General features: G+C 42.2%; 2 protein-coding genes across 3 annotated transcripts in view; one reads left to right on the forward strand and one right to left on the reverse strand.

Annotated features, from left to right (window-relative positions):
• The window catches only part of LOC117347206 (alanyl-tRNA editing protein Aarsd1-B-like), a 70,760-nt gene that overhangs the window by 28,519 nt on the left and 19,688 nt on the right, over nucleotides 1-22,553 (forward strand). The window contains exons 1-5 of one of the 2 annotated variants that reach the window (XM_033917802.1): nucleotides 8,112-8,290; nucleotides 14,585-14,713; nucleotides 15,875-16,034; nucleotides 19,104-19,161; nucleotides 21,728-21,884. In XM_033917802.1, the coding sequence (XP_033773693.1) occupies nucleotides 8,252-8,290; nucleotides 14,585-14,713; nucleotides 15,875-16,034; nucleotides 19,104-19,161; nucleotides 21,728-21,884 (543 nt within the window). In that variant the 5' untranslated portion in view covers nucleotides 8,112-8,251. Of the gene's footprint in view, nucleotides 1-8,111; nucleotides 8,291-14,584; nucleotides 14,714-15,874; nucleotides 16,035-19,103; nucleotides 19,162-21,727; nucleotides 21,885-22,553 lie in introns of those variants that run through there. The other variant, XM_033917804.1, reaches the window with a different exon arrangement.
• Nucleotides 1,596-7,967, reverse strand: RPL27 (ribosomal protein L27). Its single transcript, XM_033917805.1, has 5 exons — nucleotides 7,890-7,967; nucleotides 7,513-7,595; nucleotides 6,420-6,589; nucleotides 3,039-3,149; nucleotides 1,596-1,691 (listed from the first exon to the last, which is right to left on the reverse strand). The coding sequence occupies exons 2-5, from the start codon at nucleotides 7,591-7,593 to the stop codon at nucleotides 1,643-1,645; spliced, it is 411 nt and encodes a 136-aa protein (XP_033773696.1). The 5' UTR covers nucleotides 7,594-7,595; nucleotides 7,890-7,967; the 3' UTR covers nucleotides 1,596-1,642.

The raw sequence follows: 22,553 nt of genomic DNA on the forward strand, positions 1-22,553 counted from the left end.
TTAGCACTTCAGGCACTAAAGGAATTGCATTAGACCTCAAACAAGATATGCTCCCATCTTGCTCCTCACTTTCAGTGGAGACAACCAGCAGGGATAGGTGGAAGTCTCAGCCAATGTCTCCTAAATCCAAAGAAAATAATCAAGGCCCAATTTTACCTCTCTAACCCAGATGTGTCTGCAGGAATCCAAGCCTGGCTCTCAGCCTGCTTGTTTGATGTTGCTGCCTGGATGTCCTGCCACCACTTGAAACTGAACATGGCTAAGACTGAGCTACTTATCCGTCCATCCAAACCTCTCTCCTCGCCCCACACTTTCTGTCTCAGTGGATAACACTGTTATCTTCCCTGTCTCGTCAGCCCTCAACCTTGGTGTCAACTTTAATGTCTCTCTGCACAAATCCACCAGACTGCCATAACCTGCCGTTTCTTTATAATATTGCCAAATCTGACCCTTCCTCTCTGAGCACACCACCAAAACCCTTATCACCTCTCATCTAGACTACGGCAACCTGCTTCTCACTAGTCTCCCATTTAACCTCTGTCCCCTTCAATCTGTTCAAAATACTGCTGCACAACTTATATTCTGCCAGAGTCACTATGCTCAGTCACCCCCTCATCACTGGCTTTCTTTCTGCCTCCGCATACAATTCAAACTCCTCTTATTCATCTACAGATGCATTCACTCTGTAGCTTAATATATCTCCTCCCTTATCTCTCCGTATACTCCTCCCTGGGAACTCCATTCATCGGGCAAAATCTGTGCCTTTCACCTCCACTACTAACACCAGACTACATCCCTTCTCCCTTGATGCACCATATGCCTGCAACAGATTGCTTGAGTCGGTACGTCAAGCCCCATCCCTAGCACTTAACTGTGGCCCCCTTGTGACCCTGGGCAAGTTGCTTGACACACCATTGCCCCAGGTACAAAAAAAAAAAAAGGCAAGAGCCCGCTAAGGACAGAGATAGTACCTGCCTATGTGTACAATGCTGCGTATGCCTAGTAGAACTAGAGAAATGATTAATAGTAGTAGTAATAATTCAAGATAAACAAAAAATCCACCTAAGCCATCTTTCAAGGGCAAATAAAGATTAAAATAAATAAATCCCATCAGAGTGACCCAACAGAAGCAGAGCAACTCACACAATTTCAATATATAACAATATAATAGTCAGAGCAACCCACTTTTTCCTAATACAGAATGAGCCACTACACATAGAAAAAATTTCTGGGGTCAAATGGGGGAACCGGGATGTTCTTGTGGTTGGTGAGTTATGGGAGCGCGGTCTGGAGCTATCTGTCGCTCATCGTTTCCTTTCTCATGGACTGAGGAGCCCCACACTCTCATTGGCTATTGCATTTGTTCTTTTTGATAAACTCTAGGTGGGGGGTCGTGGGCTCCTCTTTCTTTTTGGTTTTTGTCTGCGCAAAATGTGGACTTTATATCATTACTGTGTTCTCTGCTGGTGATTGTATTATTTTGCGATGTTCACAGCCGCTTTTGTTTGCATCTGTTTTCATTGTATGCCATTTGTTACTCTGGTTGACCTCAATAAACATGATTAAAAAAAAAAAAAAAAGAATAAACCAAAGACTAGAGTTGTAATAACTTTTTATTATGGACAATGATTCTGTTGCAGATTTAGAATCTCAGCTGCTGGAAGAACCATTTATTCTTGCCAGTCTTATATCTGAAAAACAAACATTAAGTCAGCACATTAGCCAAAGTGATTCTCCCATAGTACACAATTAAAAGGCCCCCTGTAATTTTGGCATAGGCAACTGTCATATAAGTTAAGCAGGCCAGCACAAGTCATTCCCTGAGAGAGTATTTCTATTTTATTTTACCTTTTGTCTTCTATTTTAATATTGTTATTGTGACTGCTCTGATTTGGTTTTGAGAAGAGCAGGATAACAAATTAGAATTATGAAAAGTTCTTTCATTCACATCCTAAGCTCTTGCTGCAATCTCAGAGCTCGATCACTATATGGACAAATTTCTTTTGCATTCATTCACATAGGAGAGGTATCCCTGGGCTATTTTCCTCAAATGTTACATTGCATAATTGTGAATAATAGGTTTGCCGTAAAACACCTGCCAGAATGCCAATGGAACACATCTTCCACACCCCATGTCCCTACTATCAGCAATATAAGACACCAGACTCAAATTTCCCCACAAAACAAGGAATGAAGGACGTGAAAACGTAAATCATGAGGTCATCGTTACCCAAAGCAATGAGTCTGGATAGAAAGGCAGCCTAATAGTTACAGCAGTAGGTAGATAACAGGGAAACCAGGGGATGAAATCTCACTGCAGCTCGTGATCTTGGGCAGGTTACTTAACCCTTCATTACCTCAGGTACAAATTTATACTGTAAACCCTCTAGGACAGGGAGAACCGTATATACAAATATAAAAAGATTTGGGGCCAAAAAAAAGGCCCCAAAAATGGGGTCTCTGTTAATATTTGAGTCTTCCCCCTCTGCCACCAACATTCCCCCCCCCCCACAAAACCAGCAGACTTCAGCCTGTACCCACATCTGTGCCCCTATCCCCACTAGCCTGCAGCTAGAATGCGTTCCCTCCCTCCCAAGCAAGAGTAAAAACCCCTCTAAGACCTACCTTGACTTCCTGGTGGTCTAGCGGAGCAATTCCCATTCACTCCTGCCCATTCTTTCTTTGCAGCAAAAATGGCTGCTGAGACTTTCAACAGCAGCCTCACGAGACTGCTGAAGCCTCACAAGACTGCCACTGGAAATCTAGATGGCCATTTTTGCTGCGGAGAAAGAATGGGTACAATACCTAGTGTACCTGAATACAACCCACCGTGAACTATTACTGAAAAAGTGTGAACTAAGTCTAAAGCCCTCCCCTTCGGTTACTGCTCTTGTAAGGTCAAAGAAACAGTGTCTAGCGTCAGGTCAAGCTGGAGTGTATAAGTGCTACAACTCAGTGGCTGGGTGAGTAGCAGCAATAGAAGCTTGTAAAAGAGAAACTGAGATAGATTAAGGAGTGTACAAACAATCTGTGCTCACCTTTCCTCAAATTTCACTTTGGCTTCACGCCTAGCTTTGCGTTTGAGAGCAGGGTCTCTGAATACATCCTTGTTGACAATGGCTTTGTCCAGAGGAATATCAACAGAGTATCTAATAAGGAAAAGAAAACCACAAAACATTGCTGTAAAAAGAAAAAAACCTAGTATAAAATGCCTCGTTTCAATAGTTTTGGCTCATAGTGATAAGCATGACCAATTCTGCCCCACTACTGTCTTCTCAAACCACTCACCACCTGTCGAAAGTCTGCTGTCATCCCACAGAGTTTGGAGGAGTTAGGTTTACTTGTTTTAAATTTAAGTGGGCTGGGGATGGGAGAACAGACAGACAAACTATACTATAGACATGCTGTATAATCTGATAAGCCTCTCTTTGTACAGAATTCAGGCTAAATCTCAAAAACTGCAAAGTCACATCAATCAGGGCAATCACTCAAGCCTGCACTCGGTGGGGTGGAGGTTCATGCTGCTACTTGAGTTTACATCCTGCCCTGTCATGCCACTCGTTCTCTGTTACCACTGCAGCAAAAGAAGTATATAAAAGTGCCAACAGGCCAGGAGCTGTAGCAGCCCATGCGGTAGGAGGACAATGGCCCTGGCTCGTCACGTTAGTCCCAGATGGATCTCCTTTCTGTTTATTTGCCCTGAAACTCCTTTAGATTCAGCCCCACATACTTAATCTCCTCTGTAGCAGTAAGCTAATATCTTGACAATGACACACTGGTCTGTTCCAATTATTAACACTCTCATATCAACTAAACGCAAAAAGATGTATGACAACTTACTTGCAACACATGCAGCTAAATTGGACTCCTCCATCACCAACCTACTGACAGCATCAACTGACCTCAAGGCTTTCCGCAAAGAAATCAAGACCCTACTATTCAAGAAATTCACCCAAATGTCCTAATCCCTTCCTTTCCCCCTCTCTCCCCCTCTTAGAACCCACTCATCAAAATTGCTTTAGACCTTACGCCTTAATTGTAATTTGTATTTCTCTTCCTGGAAATGTCCAGTTATCGTTCTGATGTAATCCGCTTAGAACTGAAAGGTACAGGCGGAATATAAGCCAGTAATGTAATGTAATGTAAAGCCCAGATAGCAAGCTAAGGATGTGATTTACTATAGCTTTTTTTCCCTACTGTATGGAGAAAAAAAAAGGGGGGTGGGGACAAATATAATCAAGTTCAGGAAATTTTTATAAGTCCTGTCTTACTTTACAGCAATGTCTAGAATAGTCTATACTGCCATATTGATCAAAGCAAAGTCCTTGATTGTGCATCTACTCTACTCTTACACTATTCAGACTAATGCATGAAACGCAGCTGCAATCCAGAAAATTAAATAAATGAATAAGCAAGTAACATAAAAACATGATGGCAGATAAAGGTCAAATGTTCCATTCAGTCTGCCCATCCACAGTAACCATTATCTCTTCGTCTCTCTAAGAGAGCCAATGTACCTGTCCCATGCTATCTTGAATTCAGATAGTCTGTCTCCACCAACTTTACCAGGAGACTATTCCACGCATCTATGTATAAAAGTATTTCTTTAGATTACTCCTAAGCCTATCACATCTTAACTTCATTCTATGCCCTCACTCAAGAGCTTCCTTTCAAATGAGACTTACCTCATGCGCATTTATGACACATAAGTATTTAAACATCTCTATTGTATCTCCCCCTCTCCTGTCTTTCCTCCAAAATATGCATATTGAGACCTTTGAGTCTGTCCCCAAACACCTTATGATGTAGATCACCAAACTAATTGTTTTTAAAGATGCAGTCTCCAGAATTGTACACAATATTCTAAATGAGGTTGCACCACTTATACAGGAGCATCAATACCTCCTTTTTCCTACTGGCCATACCTCTCCCTATGCACCCTAGCATCCTTCTAGCTTTCGCCATCGCCTTTACATCCTATTTGGCTACCTTAAGATGATTACACACAAGTCCTGTTCCTTTTTCGTGCACAAATATTCTTCACCCCTATATTGTACTGTTCCCTTGGGAACAAATGTATGATCTTGCATTTATTAGCATGAAACCTTAGCTGCCAAATTTCAGACCATTCCTCAAGCTTCACTAGGTCTTTCCTCATGTTATCTACACAATGAAGGGCATCCACTATTTCTTCCAAAAGTTGTCACTGAATTTCATCTTAATCAGTCAATTGTTCTACCAGTATTTTTTTCCTAAACCTCATTCTCATCCAGGAGAAATCGCTTTGCACACTTTAGACTGTAAATGTGCTTTGGCCTATTACACTGACCGGACAAAGCCACATCGAACATCTCATCAACTGTTCATCTCTTTTGATCCAAACAAGTTGGGTCATCCTGTTTCTAAGCGAACGATTTCTAACTGGCCGGCTGCCTGAATCTCGTTCTGTTATGCTCAGACTGGACTGGCACTGGAGAGTCATGTCATAGCCCACAAAATTAGAGCTATGGTAGCTTCTGTTGCTTTCCTCAGATCTACTCTCATTGAAGAAATATGTAAAGCTGCCACCTGGTCCTCAGTTCATACCTTCACTTCTCACTACTGTCTGGAGTCCTTCTCCAGAAGGGATGGGCACTTCAGCCAATCTGTATTGCAAAATTTATTTCCCTAAGGGCCAACACTCCCACCATCCCATTTCTGTTAGCTTGGAGGTCACCCATACGTGAGAATATGATGCCTGCTGTCCCTGGATAACACCTGTTACGGTAAGTAACTGTGCTATATTGCTACTCCTTAGGTTTTGGCCAGGTACTAGGGACCTGGATTGGCCACTGTGTGTGGGCTACTGGGCTTGATGGACCATTGATCAGACCTGAGTGGTTTTCTTGCAAAAACGAAGCTTGTATAGGCAAAAAAAAAATTGTAATTTCAAATTCCAATTAAGAAACTGAATTCCTGGAGGGCATTCAAGACTCTGTAATGAGGCTTTTTACAAGCTCTGGCGAATAAGGGAAAATAATCCACTAGTCTAGGAAGAGTAGGATTGTACTAGAATTACTAAATTGCCATATAAAACATTTCCTTTCCCGTGATAGCAGCAGAGAGAAAATTTCAAAGTGCATTTTTAAAAATTCACAGCAAGCTTACACAGAGCCCAGTCTATCTTCAGATCAAATCTTCTGATTTGTTGAAGTAAAGACACTTTACAGTGAATATGACTCATCTGTGAAGGTTTATGGTACACTATATCCTGCATGCATGGATTTGAGTAACAATAAATAGTACTATTGCTGACACTTCCAAAGCAGCTATACTGTTAAACTTATCCTCCCAAAACCCCTCTTTGGAGCATGTTGAATATTCACTCATGTTAGAAATGACTAATAAATCTTTAATTACACAATTCCCACCTGCCTTACCTGGTTGGCATCAAATGATTGTAGTTAAAAACCTTCACAAATGACTTGATTTTGGACCGCTTAGCAATCTTCTTCTTGCCCATTGTTGAAGTCACTTTGCGTGGGTATCGATCAATGCCAGCCACCAGAGCATGGCTGTAGGGTCTGTCTGAGGTGCCATCATCTATGTTCTAACACAACCAAACACAGTGCACTTTGAGGGAAAAAAATCATTTAAAATTCTTAATCTTACCCAAAAGCTTTAAATCGGTTTATGTTGAGTTTTTTGATGCTTTGTGGATTCTGGCTTCAACCTTTCTGAACATCAATGATTTTTAAAAAATACATATTTCATTTCTTCATCTTGAACACAAAGCAATTTCTCCTACTGCCATACACAAATCCTAAAATGAGATACTTCAGCTGAAACAAGAAATTCCTGCATGCCCATAGATGAGCAGCTATGGTATCAATGAGCATTCGGACAAAGTCTTTATGGCATTCCCTTAGAAACTTTAGTAGTGCAATCCCCCAGTTGTTCCCATCTCATTAATGTATCCTGATGAGATCATACCTCACTCTCTTACAAATTAGCAAGTGGGACCCTGTGTTGGAGTTTATTGGGCTAAAATTCAAAGCTCTATTCACAATATTTCTGGGGTACTTACGTCCTTTAACATGATATTTTTGTTTTGGGAAAAGAATATGTGGGGCCATTTTCAAAGAACGAGCTCAAATTTATTTGCCTTCTTTTTAGTTGTTCATTGTAGTCATGCTAAACAGCGGAAAGACACTAGTCCCCTAGGAACGGAGTAGTTACAAAGGAAAATTTTACACACACTGGGAGAGAAAAGAAATCAATTTCAAGATCTGTGAACTCTTTATATTCGAGTCCTATAAAGTTTTTTTGTTTTAATTTCAGCAAGCAAATTGTCTTGCGAGTGTTTAAGAGATTCATTTTAACTTCTATTTGTTATGTTTTGGGGAGGGAGGGTTTGGGGTTGGATGTGTCCTCTTTATTGCCACTTCTGTTCTAAGCAATCTGACAAAAGATATTTAAAAATATAAATAATTCCTGTACTGTTAAAAACAGCTAAAAAATGGTCAGCAGTACCTTTACTATGACAGCTTTGCGCCCAGAATAACGTCCAGCCAGGACTAAGACAACCTTCCCTGGTTTCATAAATTTACCCATGTCTGGAAACGAAAAAAAAGATAAATTTAATTTCAGTCCTGCGCTTTCTTCATATCATATCATCTCCTTAAAGTTTTAGGACAATAACGTGTTAACTGCAACATCGTCTCCGAGCGGCCCACATAACCCCGAGCTTCCATCCCGTCTCCTAACGCTCCTGAGCCTCAAATATTACCCCCATTCTGCAGGGCTCGTCCCGTGCAACGAAAAGCCTCCTCTAATTACCGGTCCCAACGCCCTCCTGTACCGGATGGCACCCGATTACAAAAAGAAAACTACATCAACCGCGTACTCACCCGCAAACGCGCGACAGCCGGCCTCCCCCAAAAAAAAAAAAAAAGGAAGCGCGCTAGCTCGCCTAACCTTTCACCGCGTGCGACGGTGCGTCACTTCCGCTTCCGGGGGACACGCGCCACCTTCTCTCGTAGCTGAAAACCGGGGAGTAAACCGACGAGGAAAGGTTAGGCGAGCTTACGGCGCTTCCCTTTTTCTAGGGCAACCATCGCGCCTTGCTCAGCAGCTGCCATCTGGGCAGTCGTGTTTAGGACCCAGGGCTGCAAGTGTACCCCGGAAGAGGTAGTGACGTCCTGTCGAACGCATAAGCCATTGGCCAGAGGGCGTGACGTTGCTTCCAAGGGCGGAAACAGTCGATCGCAGCATGGCATTTGCGTGTCAGAGGGACAGCTATGCCCGGGAGGTGAGCCGGGCTGCGGGGAGACGTGTTCTCACTCATCCAGCCCGATTTTCTGGATGCACACAATGAATATGCATGAAATAGATTCGCATTCAAGGAGCGCGCACCCAGAGGGGACAGATTCAGAACCAATGCTAGGAAGTTCTTCAGCCAGAGGGTGTGATACGACAGAGTAGTTACACTTCCCCCTCCCCATTCGCGGTTTCTGCATGGGAGGGGGAAACCCCCCCCACCATATTTTTGCCTCCCGGTATCCCGGCTTTGCCTGGTGGTCTAGCAGGCTTTCGGGGCAGGAGCGATCTTCCTACGCTCCTGCCCCATGTAGATCGCCAATAGGAAATGGCTGCCGTGAGCTCCCGCCGTAGTCTTGAGAGACTACGGGAACTCACGACAGCCATTTCCTATTGGCGATCTGCACGGGGCAGGAGCGTAGGAAGATCGCTCCTGCCCCAAAAGCCTGCTAGAACACCAGGTGATGCCGGGGGAAGGCGGGAGGGAGACAGGGCTGGGTCAGAGCCGGATATTCACGGTATTTCCCTATTCGCAGTCCAGCTCTGCCTCTATCCCCCGTGAATAACGAGGGAGATGTGTACTGGGTTTCAAGAAGGGATTGGATGATTTCCTGAAGGAAAAGGGAATAGAAGGGTACATATAGAGGATTACTATACAGGTCCTGGACCTGATGGGCCACCGTGTGAGCGGACTGCTGGGCATGATGGATCTCTGGTCTGACCCAGATCAAATCCCGGTGCTGCTGCTTGTGACCCTGGGCAAGTTACTGAATCCTCCAGTGCCCACTGCTTTGAATGTCAGCTCTAAAATGCCAAAGCCACAAAGAGGTGGTTTACAAGTCCCCATTGGGGATACCTGGAAAACCAGATTGCCTTGATGTGCCATGAGGACTGGGTTGAGAACTCTGAATCATGGTTATAGTAGCATTGGAAATGGGGTATGATAAAATTACAGTAAATCAGGTTTTCAAGTTTATTTCAAATTTGTTATACTGCCCACTCGAACCTTCTAGGCGGTGTACAAAAATAAATTTCCCGAGTTTGTCCATCAAGCCCCTTTCCTTGTTTTAAAGCAGATGTAGCTTTCAATCCTTAACCCTTCTCCTCTGCCTTCCTACCCAGCCAGCTGATGATCCGTTCCCCTGTTTGTCTTGCCTGTTTAGATTGTAAGCTCTTTCAATCGGGGACTGTTTTCTTGATCTTTGTGATTTTGTACAGCGCTGCGTGTGTCTGGTAGCACTATAGAAATAATAGTAGTAGTCCCAAGGACATAGTCAGTTTGGCTTTCAGGGTATATGCATGCACTGTCTCCTTGGTATGCAAATCTATATCCATATATATTCATTATGGATAGCCTTAAAACCTGACTGGCTGGGGATGTCCCAAGGACTGTTGCAGATGATGTTGAAGAGTTATAAGAATAGCTAGTAATGGTTACAGCATTGAGCTGGTTACTAGGGTTGAAATGGCACTAATATGTCTTCTGACCAAGTGTAAGTTACTTAACCTTCCGTCTGCATCTGGTACAAAACTTACCCCCCCCTTTAGAAAGCCATGCGGTAACAGTACCGAAGCCCATTAATTCCCAATGGGCTTCAGTATGATTACTGCGGGCCGCCACGGTAATCGGCATTGTAAAAGAGGGTCTTAAATATCTAAGTCTCCAGGTAACAAAACTGAATGTAACAAAAGTTAAGTTACTATGGCGAACAGAGGAGCTAAAATCCAAATAAATAAAAATAGGTGATGTATTATGATGATCTTGTGAATTATCTGAGGTTGTAAGATACAGGGGATAATTGTTTTGGCTTTGAAACATGAGGTGGTTTCTTTATTCTTTGTCTCTAACCCAGGGATGGGCAACCTCAGTCATCAAGGGATTAAACCCAGTTAGGTTTTCAGCATTTTCCCAATTCATATACATAAGATCTAGTTTGTTTATTTATTTATTTATTTATTCATTCATTCATTCATTCATTTAGCCCAGTGTTCTTCAACCTTTTTACACCTATGGACCGGCAGAAATAAAAGAATTATTTTGTGGACCGGCAAACTACTAAGACTGAAATTTAAAAACCCCGTTTCCGCCCTGTCTCTGCGAGCTCAGTCCCTGCAAACCATCTGATCCCATCTGCACAAGCTTCAGTTATAATTTTATATTGAATGTATTTTATTAAAGTATAAAAGAAACAATATTCTGTGCAGTTGTAATTTTATAAATACAAATAATACAGAGCATGGATCAACAAAACCCCTGTCTCCCCTCCCTTCACATATATCCGCTCTACTATCAAGAAAACCGAATAAGCCAAATTATTACAGAATGCTACATAGAAATATCATGCTAACAGAATACCACAGTCACACATGACAGGAATAGTGTTAGAGGAGTGCAACTTTACTAGGACAACTGCCCCCTGGTCAGAGAGAGCTCTAAGCCAGCTGGAGCTAAAGAAGCACTGCCTGGGCTTTGCAGTCAGTCCCCAGTTATGTCTAACACCAGCTCTAGCAGAATATATATTTCAAATCTGATATATTCTAATCACAAAATAGAAATAAAATTATTTTTTCTACTTTTTGTTGTCTCTGTTTTCTGCTTTCATCCTCTTTTCACTCTCTTCCTTCCAGCATCTGCCCTCTCTGTCTCTTCAATCCAGCATCTGCCCGTTCCATCTACTGTCTGCCCTCTTCCCCCTTCCATATGGTATTAGTCTTTTTTCTATGCCCTTCTCCCCTTTCCATTCAGCCTGCGCTCACTCTCTCCTTTTTACATGATTCATTCTAGCTTCACTGCTCTCTTCATTTTTATCTCTCCTACACCAGATCTAGCGTCTTTGTCCCTCTGCTTATTTCTCTGCTGATCCTCTTCCCAGCATCAATCTCTCTACTTTCTCATTCCTGTCTCTCCCCTTTCCCTCATCTGATCTCTCTATTCGACCCTGATCTCTTCCCCTCCTCTAATCTTCTTGTCAGCTGTTTCTTTCCTTTTTTTCTTCTCCCTTCCCTCCTCCCCCTGTCCAGCAGCATCTCTCCTTCTTCCCTCCAGGTCCAGTAGTAACTGTCACTTTATTTTCCCTTGTCCAGCAGCTTCCCAGACTCCTTTCCCTCCTCCCCTCCCAGCAGCATCTCTCCTCTTTCCCTCCAGGTCCAGTAGCAGCTGTCCTTCTATTTTCCCTTGTCCAGCAGCTTCCCAGCCTCCAACAGTGGCTTTCTCCCCTCCCACCAGCTCTCGGTACTTGCCAGCGCAACAATTCACTAAGGCAGCCTTGGGTCCTTTGTTGGGTCGGGTCACCTCTGAGAAAAGAGGAAGTTGCATCATCAGAGGCAGGCCATGACTCAGCAAAAGCCCCAAGGCTGCTGAAGTGAATCGCTGTGCTGGCAAGTACTGAGAGCTGCTGGGAGGGGAGAAAGCCACTGTCAGAGGCTCCCCATCATCTCGCCAGCCCTGCGTGGACCAGCAAGAAATTTCAACTCGTCAATCTTGCCGGGCCTGCGCGAACCGGCAGGAAGTTTCTGCGGACCGGCAGTTGAAGAACACTGATTTAGCCCATCCTCCCAAAGGAGCCCAGAACGGGTTACAAGAGTACATTCAGAGTTTAGACAAGACTTAAGTGAAAGTACAGACTTGTATGTATACAATGGAAGCAGTGCATGCAATTAGATTTCATGCATATTAATTGGGGAAGTGCTGAAAATCTGACAGGGTTGCGGCCCTCAAGGACCGAGGTTGCCCACTCCAAGGGACACAAGTCAGTCAGGTTTTCAGGATATCCAAAATGAATATGCATGAAATAGATTTGCATACTATGAAAGCAGTGCCTGTATAGATAGAAACCAGTTCTGTGGGTACCTGAGCACTCCCCAATATTGTACATTACATTACATTACATTAGTGATTTTTATTCCGCTTGTGCCTTGCGGTTCAAAGCGGATTACATAAGAAGAGAGCTGGACATTTCCAGGAGGGTACATGACATTGGAGAATACAGATTGATGGTATAGACTAATGACAGAGAGAGTGTGTAGACATAATAACAATGGAAGATAAATCAGGTTACATTACTATACATATCAAATATTCTGTTTCCATACGTTGGTAGGCAATCGGTTTCGGTAGGGTGAATTAGGATTTTTTTTTTTTTTTTTTTTTAAATATATGTATTTTTTGTCGATTGATGGTATGGTGCCAGGGAGTGATCAAACCTGGTTGGTGGAAGAGGGGAGGGAGATTAGGTAGATTGTAAATACTTTTTGAAGAGCAGCGTTTTGATTTCTTTACGGAAAGCTTTGAAGTCAGATGTTGAGGTTAACAATCTAGTGATGGAGGGTTCGAGTTTTGCTGCATGCGTTGCTATGAGGTTATCATAGAGCTTTTTACGATGAGTGCCATTGAGTGGTGGGTATGAGAATGGTGTCAGTGTTCTTCTTCTGGGTGGAAGGTTACGTTTTAGGCGATCGTTTAGATAGGCAGGTGCAGTACCGTTGAAAACTTTGAAGATTAGACAGTACAGTTTGAATTGAATTCTGGCTTTAATTGGTAGCCAATGAGAGTCTAGGTAGGCGTTGGTGATGTGGTCATATTTTCCGAGGGAGTAGATTAGTCTGAGAGCTGTGTTCTGAACGGTCTGTAGCTTTTTGATCATGTTTGTAGGGCATGGTAGATATAGGATATTGCAGTAGTCCACAAGACCTAGTACCAGGGATTGTACTATGATCCTGTAGTGTTCTTTGTCAAAGTATTTCCTTATTTTTCTTAGGTTGCGCATTGTGAAGAATGCCTTTTGGGTAGTTTTGTTGATTTGAGTCTGCATAGTGCAGCATCTGTCTATCAGCACTCCCAGGATTTTGAGGGAGGATTGGATTGAGTATTTGATTGCTTTAATTTCCAGGTCTGTTATGGATGGGTTTTTGTCCGTTTCGAGCATTAAGAATTTAGTTTTGTCCGAGTTTAGTTTTAATTTGTGGTTTGTCATCCATTTTTCTACTTCGTTCAGTATTGTTTCCAGGTGTCCTGTTGAGGTGTGGTCTTGGGTTTCGAAGGGGAGGAGAATAGTTATGTTGTCTGCGTAGCTGAATGATGTTACATTTAGGTTGTCAAGAGTGGTACCAAGGGAGGAGATGTAGAGATTGAATAGAATGGGTGAAAGTGGAGATCCCTGTGGGACTCCGCATGGATTTGACCATGGGTTGAATTTCATATCGTTTATCTTAACTCTGTACGTTCTTGTTTTAAGGAATCCTTGGAACCAGTTGTAAACCACCCCTGAGATTCCTATTGCATCAAGTATCTGGAGAAGTATGGTATGATCAACTAGATCGAAGGCGGCGGAAAGATCTAGTTGGATAATTAGGATCCTGTGTCCTTTACTGAGGTGTTGTCGGGCTATGTCCAGTAGTGTTGCTAGTAGTGTTTCCGTGCTGTGGTAAAATCTAAATCCTGATTGGGATGGGTGAAGTATATTGTGGTCAGCTAGGTAGTTGGTGAGGTATTGAGCCACAAGTCCTTCAATCAGCTTGACATATAATGGGATCGAAGCGATAGGTCTATAGTTGGTAGGTGTGTCTACTGGACCTTTTTGGTCTTTCAGTAAGGGTGTGATTATGATCTCTCCAAGATCTTGTGGAAATTGGCCTTCTATGAGAGTGCTTTGTATCCACTGCGTGAGGCTGGTTTTGAATTTGTGGGAGGCATTTGTGAGTAGATACGATGGGCAGTAGTTCAAGTCGCATGAGGTGTGGCTGTATTTTTTATATAGTCGGTTCAAATCAGGCCATTGTAGAGTTGGGAAGGTGGTCCATGTTCTGTCTGCAGTTACGGCTTCTTCCATTGTGGGGGTTGTTATTAACTCGTCGAGTGTGGTAGTTAAGTTGTTGAAGGTTGTCCTGATTTTGATGATCTTGAGTTTGAAATGGTCTGCTAATTGGTGAGCTGTTGGTGTTTTATTGCCTTGAGTGGCAAGGAATGGGTTTACATTTCTTTACTGTGACCAGGGAACATCAGCTTTTGTTAAGCACCCCCAATCATTTTGAAAAGTTGGCTCTTATGAGTGCATGTAAATTTTAAAGTGTCTGTCTTGAAAACCAGACTGGCTTGGTGTGGCTTGAGGCCTAGGTTGAGAATCCATATTCTAACCTCATTTTCTAAAACATCTCTCATTTGCATACTTTGGTGATTCCTCTCTTATTTACAACTGTACACAAAATGCAAGATGCTGTAAGAATTTTCTGTCTCTCGATTCTTTTGTACCAAACTGTTTTTATCATTTCACTTTTTTTTTTTTTGAAGTTTTCCACAGTTGTAGTATCCTGCAGCCCTGCAGAAGTAAAGACAGATGTGAATGGAAAGAAAGGAATTCTGAAAGGCTTTCAGGTCATATTAAAAGACACTCTGCTGTTTCCAGAGGGAGGTGGACAGGTGAGAACAAGGATATTCTTAAACAACTTAGGTAAAATTGACTGCTCAGCATGCTACTTCTCTGGATAGCAGGTACTGCTGCTTAGATAAGTAGTGCTGATTTTCAGTAACATTATCCAGATAATGTTGCTCAAAATCACAGCAGCAGATGAGAGAGGAGTGTTGGCGGAAGAGGGGGAACATTTCCCTTTGCTGGTCAATCAGCTGAGCCATCAGGACTCGGGGAGACCTGCAGCTAAGTTTTATTTATTTATTCATTCATTCATTCAACTTTCTATACATTTCTCCCAGGAGATCTCAGAATGGTTTACATGAATGTATTCAGGTACTTATGTATTTGGAGCATGCAGAGCAGCTTTGACAGAAGGGGGGAGCTGTGCTTAGTGGTTGCTCTTCTGAGCAAGCGCCAGGCACAGTTTCTCCCGCTCTTTACCGGCGATTCTCGCGTGCATATAATTTGCATGCTATTATGCTAAGAATCACCTGCAAAATAAAAATTGCTCCCAATACTACAGTGACTCAACAGATTTTACTGGCAGGGTTTGAGAATCCGGCCCTTAAGTGATTTTTCTGTTTTCAATTGCGTTTACACCCTATGCCCTTCACTTACTCTGTAAATCCCAATTTCCACCTTCTGTATTCATCCCCTCTCCATCCATATTATTTAAACCTGTCTTTCTGCCTCAAATTCCTTACCAAATCCCATATCCTTCCCTGTCACTTATTTCCTACCACCTCTACTCCTTTTCTTAACCCCTTATTGTAACAACCATTCCTCCTTTTACCTTCCCTATTTCTACCTTTTCTCACTTTCAAAGATCTATCTTCTTCCTTTGTCTCTCCCCCTCTCTATAGCACTCTTCTCTCTTTAAACTGCCTCCAAATCCCTTAGGCGTCCAGGTCAATCAGAGTTTTAGGCCCCTTCCTGGTGCATCTGGGGAGGGGCCTGAGGCTCTGATTGTCCCAGGTTGTTTAAGGCCCCTCCCATGATACTTACACGAGCTTCTGCTCAAGCTGAAATAAGCCCTAAAAAAGGATATCTCGGTAATAAATACCTACCACCCTCTTTTAGATCCTGCAGGACTTTCTCTGATCAGATTTTTCCTGTAGAATTCCCAAAATAATTGGGTCCATATTTGTGCTTTTTGCCCCCATATGTAGCCAGATGACAGAGGATTCTTAAATGACATCCCAGTTCTGCAAGTGTCCCGTCAAGGGCCTGATGCTGTTCATTTTGTGCAGACGCCCCTGAATCTGGACTTGGAGGTGCATGTGAAGTTGGACTGGGAGAGGAGGTTTGATCATATGCAACAACACTCAGGTCAGAGCATAAACAGGTAAAATTGTACCCTGTTTAGAAGTGTACGACAGAATGGAATATAACTTTTTTGAAAGCATAGGACCTCTTAGGGAGGAGGATATAGTGGATGCTTCGGATGGGCAGATTGGATGGGCCATTTGGCCTATCTGCCGTCATGTTTCTGTGTCTGGTCTTGCTGCATTTGAGTTCATGAAAAGGACATTTCAGCCATTGTGCTTTGACTTTCTTCAGGGTGTGCTGTGAGATCTGCAGTTTGACTTTATACAGTGGGTTCTCAACCTAATTGGTTGGGGTTTCAGGTGGGTGATTTCCTCAGTGAGGTGGGAAAATCTGTTGGTTACAAATCTGAATTTTGATGCGAAAGTTAGTCACGTTTAAATTTTGATGAGAAAATGTGTTTGGATAGTTCTTAGTCTGGAGGAGGAGGAAGGGGAGGAGTTTCTGTATGCCACTTTCTGAAACTCTAGGCAAGGGGAAAATGTTCACCTTTGTGTTGATTCATTTTGCACTAAACTTCTTTTGAAAGAACAGTTCCCATGTCTTGTTTAAGATGAATCCTATGTTTCCATTGAGGCTACATAGGTGTCTTGCTGCCTCTACTGCCCCTTTGATATTTTCACAGTACAGCCTGAAGAAAGTCATAGCATGATGGCTGAAATGTCAGTTCCACTTATTCAACTGCAGGAAGACCTGGACAACATGCTTTCATGATCATCAGAAATCTACATTAATATCAAAAAAGGAATTCTGCTTCAAATGCTTCATCCACAGCTATAGAACTGTTTAACATTTTAATAATAATAGTAAAAAAATAATGATCGTAATAATTTATATCCCGCAGTTCAAAGCGGTTTACATCAAGAGAAGTTGTCAAACAACAGCAAAAATACATACATTAACAGTGTACCTGAAATACATCACTAAAATGGTTTAGAAAAATTGATCATATAAGATTTTCAAAGATCTTATGATTGATATGTAGAAGAAATTATTAACAGTTCACTTACAGTTTTACTTCAAATACCAGCCTGACAAGATAAAGTTCTGTCCAAGAAATTAACTTCTATTCCTACTCAAAACTTTGGAGTAGATATACACTTTTCCCTCCGCATTCGCGGGGGTTAGGTGCAGAGCTGGCCCCCGAATAGGGAAAAATTGTGAATAAGTTTTTGGGCCGGCTCTGATCCACCCTCGCCTCCCTCCTGCATCCCAAGACCTTACCTGGTGGTCTAGCGGTGATGTGGGGCAAGAGCGATCTTCCTACGCTCCTGCCCCGTGCAGAGCCATCATCAAAATGGCTGCCCTGAGTTCCCGTTGAGACTACAACAGGAACTCAGGGCAGCCATTTTGATGACGGCTCTGCACGGGGCAGGAGCATAGGAAGATTGCTCCTGCCCTGTGTCACCGCTAGACCACTAGGTAAGGTCCGGGGAGGTTCGGGCAGCCTGAAAATAGATGAAAATTAGAAGAAACTTAGAAGCAAAAAATATCATGAATAATCGAATTTGCGAATAGGAAAACCGCGAATAGTAGGGAGAGCTGTACAATGTCAGACATTTGGTGATGTTTTCTGTAAAAAAAAAGTTCAAGGTAATTCAGATTCTTTCAAAGGTGTCAAGTTATCTTTGGAAGAGGATTGTGTTTCTGATGCCACTTGGGATGAATTTACTCCCATTCCCTCAAGTTATGGGGTCCTTTTACTACAGTTTTACTGATTGGGAATAGTAGGTCAAATCAGAGCTCAAGCAGAGCTTACCTACTATTAACTGTTTAATTCATACCAGATGCCACCTGTAGGAAAAGCCTCAGCAATCTACGGGAGCCATATAGAAAAATCATAAAATCCTTCCAGGCTCCCTCTTTCAGTCACTGGCATAAAACCTCCCATCTGGTGCTTTTATTCTTTAAATAATTCCTTCCTTCAATATTTAATATTCTTCAAAGTAGCTGGATGACTGCAAATGTCATTGCAAACACTGTTATTTTAGTTATTTTAAATAATCTTTGATTGTTCATTATAATTGTTTGAATCTAAAAATCAACCCTATCTTTTTACAGTTCTGGCTCCCTATATCTGGAAATTCAATGCCAGAGCCCAGACATGACCTGGCATTGAATTTCTAGGCATAATGCTGTCAGTGGTCAGCAAACCGCTGAGTGTCGCTGGCTGAATATAGAGCCTGAAGTGTTCTGAACCAGGACTTTAAAAGTTGCAAAATATACACAGGATCAAGTAATGCTTTTTGTAGAAAGACTGCATTTGCAGAGATGGAAAATGCACATTAACATCACCAACTTCCTAAACCTTTTCAACATCGTGTGGGTATAAAATTCCAAACTAGCTGTAGAGTTGATCACTGTTGCACAGTAACATTCTGCAGGGGGTGAGGGGTGGTCATATTTGTATCTGCTTGACTGTCTTGTAATAGCTGAACACTTCACCACATGTAGTTAAAAGCAGGTCTCTTGTCTGGCACATGGAACAGACTTCTAGTGGGGGTGATAGGAGCCAAAATGGTGGCAGCATTAGCTCTAATCATTTCAAAACTAACCTTAAAACCTTTCTAAACTAAACCTTAGGCTTATATACTGCATCTTCTCTATAACAATAGAGCTCGGCACGGTTTACAAAAATTAGAAAAGAGAACAAGTACAATTTGAATTTGGAATAATATAGAGAGGAGCAGAATTTACAGGATGCTTTTGAGATTTAGATAAGCGGATCACCTAAGTCTTCCCCATCTCCATATCGTTCTTCCCATTACCTTCTCAATTTTTTATTTTACAAATTGTAACCCTCCCCTTTTTCCTCCTGTGCCATGTCTTGACAATTCAAATTTTCATATGTTGAACTCTCCCTTGTTTTGTTTTTATAATGTAAACCACTTTGGTACTAAAGTGGTATAACAAACCACGATAAACTTGGATGCTTGGGATAGTGCAGAGGGAGGGGAGGAGAAGCTTTTGGAGAATGGAATACCAGTACCAATGGACAGACTAGGTGGACCTAGCGATTACTTTCTGCCAGTGCCTTCTGTGTTGACATGCTTCACTCATTTCTAATTTCAGGGCAACATCTCATTACTGCCATTGCGGATTTAATGTTTGGATTCAAAACGACTTCCTGGTAAGGTGAACCAGCTGCACTCTAGGTCAGCAAAAAGATTAAAAGTCTGCATTAGGTTACTTCTGGAGAGCATTAACTCAGAGCAGCAGAGCTTGTCTGGTTATAAATGGAGAGGAAATGCCAAGAGAAGAAGTACGGTGGCTGGGGAACTAGCTCCAGGTTAAATGGTAGATAATGTGTGTCAGCGCAATCTGACATGTCGCTCGCTGATTCATAGCAGCAGTAAGCTGGCTGTCTCCAGAAGATCTGAGCATTTCATTTGTATTGCTGCTTTAGAGTTTAAATCCTAACACTTTTTGGTGCTGTCCTGTTTGAAATTCTGTTAAAATTTGTGAAAAAAACAAAACCCACCATATTCAATTGCGCCTGCTGTGACTCTTGAATTGAAGAACTTAGGGCTAGATGCTCTAAAGTCAGTCGGTAACACCGACCGGATCGCTGTTGGCCGATTCTCTGATCGATTTTGGCATGTAAATGATTTGCACAGAGGTACAAATCATTTGCATGAAACCAAGACAGATCAATCACTCAGTGAGTGATTGACACATGTGCAGAGCCCTAACAGCAGTGACAGGGGAAGCAGACTCTTGTCACTGCTGTTAGGGCTTCTTTTTTTTAATGGCACAGATGTTGTGTGTGTGTTACACACGCACAATCTGTCCCGTAAAAAAAATAAAAAGCCCCCCCTCCCCTGTGCTGGTGGTCCTCCCCAACGACATCCCCACAAACCGGCCCCACAGTACCCCACGGCAGCGAAAATGGGAGGAGGGATGCCTACTTTCCCCATGTCTGGCCAAATACCCCCATGCCATGCCTCCATCCGGTCCTGGACCCCCCACACCCCCTGGTATTTTTTTTTGCATAGCCAAGTGATGTTAATTGCTGGGCTACTTTGCATGTGGTTTTAGCTAATTAGCATAGCTGGATTGGAAAATGGGTGATTAAGGGGAAAACACGCGATGATCGTCGCTAAATCTGTGAAAACAGGTTTAGCAATGGTCACTGACTTTAGTTCATCTAGCCCTTAGACACACAAAGTACCATAGTAATCTAATGACTTGCCCAAGGGCACAGAGAGCTGCATTGAGGTGTGAACTGGACTTCTTTGGTTCTTAGCCTACTTATCTAACAATTAGGCTAGTCCTCTCCAAATTCATTCACTCGAGCTCAGTGCCTTATTAAACAAAGAGCAAAGTAAGTTATAAGATTTATTAATTACCATAGCTTTAAAAATGATTTGTACTAATTGGAAACAGGTCAACTGTTGTTTTTTGGTGGAAAACAGTGTCAAATTCATAGATATAAGAAAGAGATGGAAACCATTGGATGTAGACAGCATTAGACTGTATTGTCTCCACTGGCCTCTTGTTTTATTAGGTCACCTTTTGTGATTATAAAGTAGAGAATGACACTGGAACAAATTTTTCCTCGTCCCACAGGAACTCAAATTTCCCATCCCGTCCCCTTGAGTTTTGTCACTGTCATTGTCCCTGCCCCATTCCTGTAAGCTCTGCCTTAACCGTACAAGCCTCGAGCACTATTTTAAAGTGTTTGAGGCTTGTGCAGATGAGGACAGAGCTTAGGCATTGGTGGACTGAGGCATTATGACATCACAATCGGAGTTCTAGAATGTTGCTACTTAGGATTTTAAAGGGTTTGAGGCTTGTGCAGGATGGGGAGCTTGCAGGAATGGGGCAGGGATAGGAAATGAACTTGTTGGGATGGGAAAATGGGTTCCCGTGGGGACAGTAAAAACTTTGTCCCCGTGTCATTCTCTATTATAAAGCTGTCTTTCTGCTCAAGTCTGCATCTAGCAATTTCTTATGCTAGGTTCATTCCATTAGGCTATATTTTGTTTTTATTTTCACTGGGATGTTCCTAGGTTATTCATATACAATCTTTTATCATAGTTGTGCGATTACATTCCAAGATTTCTTGTATGATTAAGTCTGGCACCTGTACCATACTTAATCATACAGTCCTTTTCTTAATTATAGTTTCATTCATGTCCATTTAGGTTTTGCTATAGGCTTCCCTTGTTGTAAGTTAAGCTTATTCAGGATTTATAATAAGGCATATCTGTGCCACGTGTTACTATATTTTTATGGTCATATTGTTTATGGTTATGTTTATTTTATGTACTAAGTGCAGTTGTAGCAATCATCTGTCCTTACTCTTAGGTATAGATTATTTTTCAGATATTTACGGTATGTATTCTGTTCATTTTCAAAGCTCGGGTCTTGCTCAATATATTTATTAATTCATTGGCCCACTGATATATATTCTTATGTTTATTTCCATTGTTATCCATTAGGTTTTTAATATATTTATTATATATGGTTTTATTTTTTTTGATTGTCTCAGTCTTTGCATTTTCTGCACATTCACTTTTCAATCTACCACCTGAAGACACATTTGTAAAGTCAATTACTTCAGAAATCGCTCTCCTTTATTTAATTAAATGATCTGATTATTAATTGTATTTTATATTCCTGTTAAAAAAAATCAGTACAGAAAGATTTAATTTCCATAGATCCGTGCCAAACTCACACTGGGAATTTTACAGGGAGCTGGGCCGTCAGCGCAGCACCATAGAACTCGACTCACCTGCGGTCACGCTAGAGCAGGTAGAGTCCATCGAACAGACTGTGAATGAGAAGATCAGGCAACACATTCCCGTCATTGTCAAGATTGTGTCTGTGGACGACCCAGAGGTAGAGAAAGTAAGTGAGAACTCCTTGGGCTTCCCAGACTGACTACCCAAAGGCAGTATTGATTGTTCAAAGTCAATAAATGGCATTGAAAGTTAGGCACCAGGATGATGCATGCTGAGTTCAAATGACAGTACTATAGTGATACCTTGGAATCCGAACTTAATCCGTTCCAGAACCCCATTTGAGTTCCAAAGCGTTCGGGTTCCAAGGCAATTTTTCCCATTGAAAATAATAGAAACTGGATTAATCCGTTCCTGGGTCCCACAAACTCAAATTTTAACAGGAAATACACTGGATTTTAAGGTAAAATATTAACAAATATTCCAAAGCAGCATTCAGATTCTGGGGCAGAAACAGACACATACAATGTGCAGGGCGTTCGGATTCCAAAGCAGAGTTCGGATTCTGGGGCAAAATTTACTACAAAAAAAGTTCAGATTCCAAAGCGTTGGGTGCCCAACTTTATCCAATTAAAGAGTGTGTCTTACAAGAGGGCATCAGGAAAAGTTGAAAGGGGACAGATTCAAAACAAATGCTAGGAAGTTCTTCTTTACCCAACGTGTGGTGGACACCTGGAATGCGCTTCCAGAGAGCGTAATAGGGCAGAGTACGGAACTGGGATTTAAGAAAGGATTGGACAGTTTCCTGCTGGAAAAGAGGATAGAAGGGTATAAATAG

This window comes from Geotrypetes seraphini, chromosome 13, assembly GCF_902459505.1.
Source record: "Geotrypetes seraphini chromosome 13, aGeoSer1.1, whole genome shotgun sequence".
Taxonomy (NCBI): Eukaryota; Metazoa; Chordata; class Amphibia; order Gymnophiona; family Dermophiidae; genus Geotrypetes; species Geotrypetes seraphini.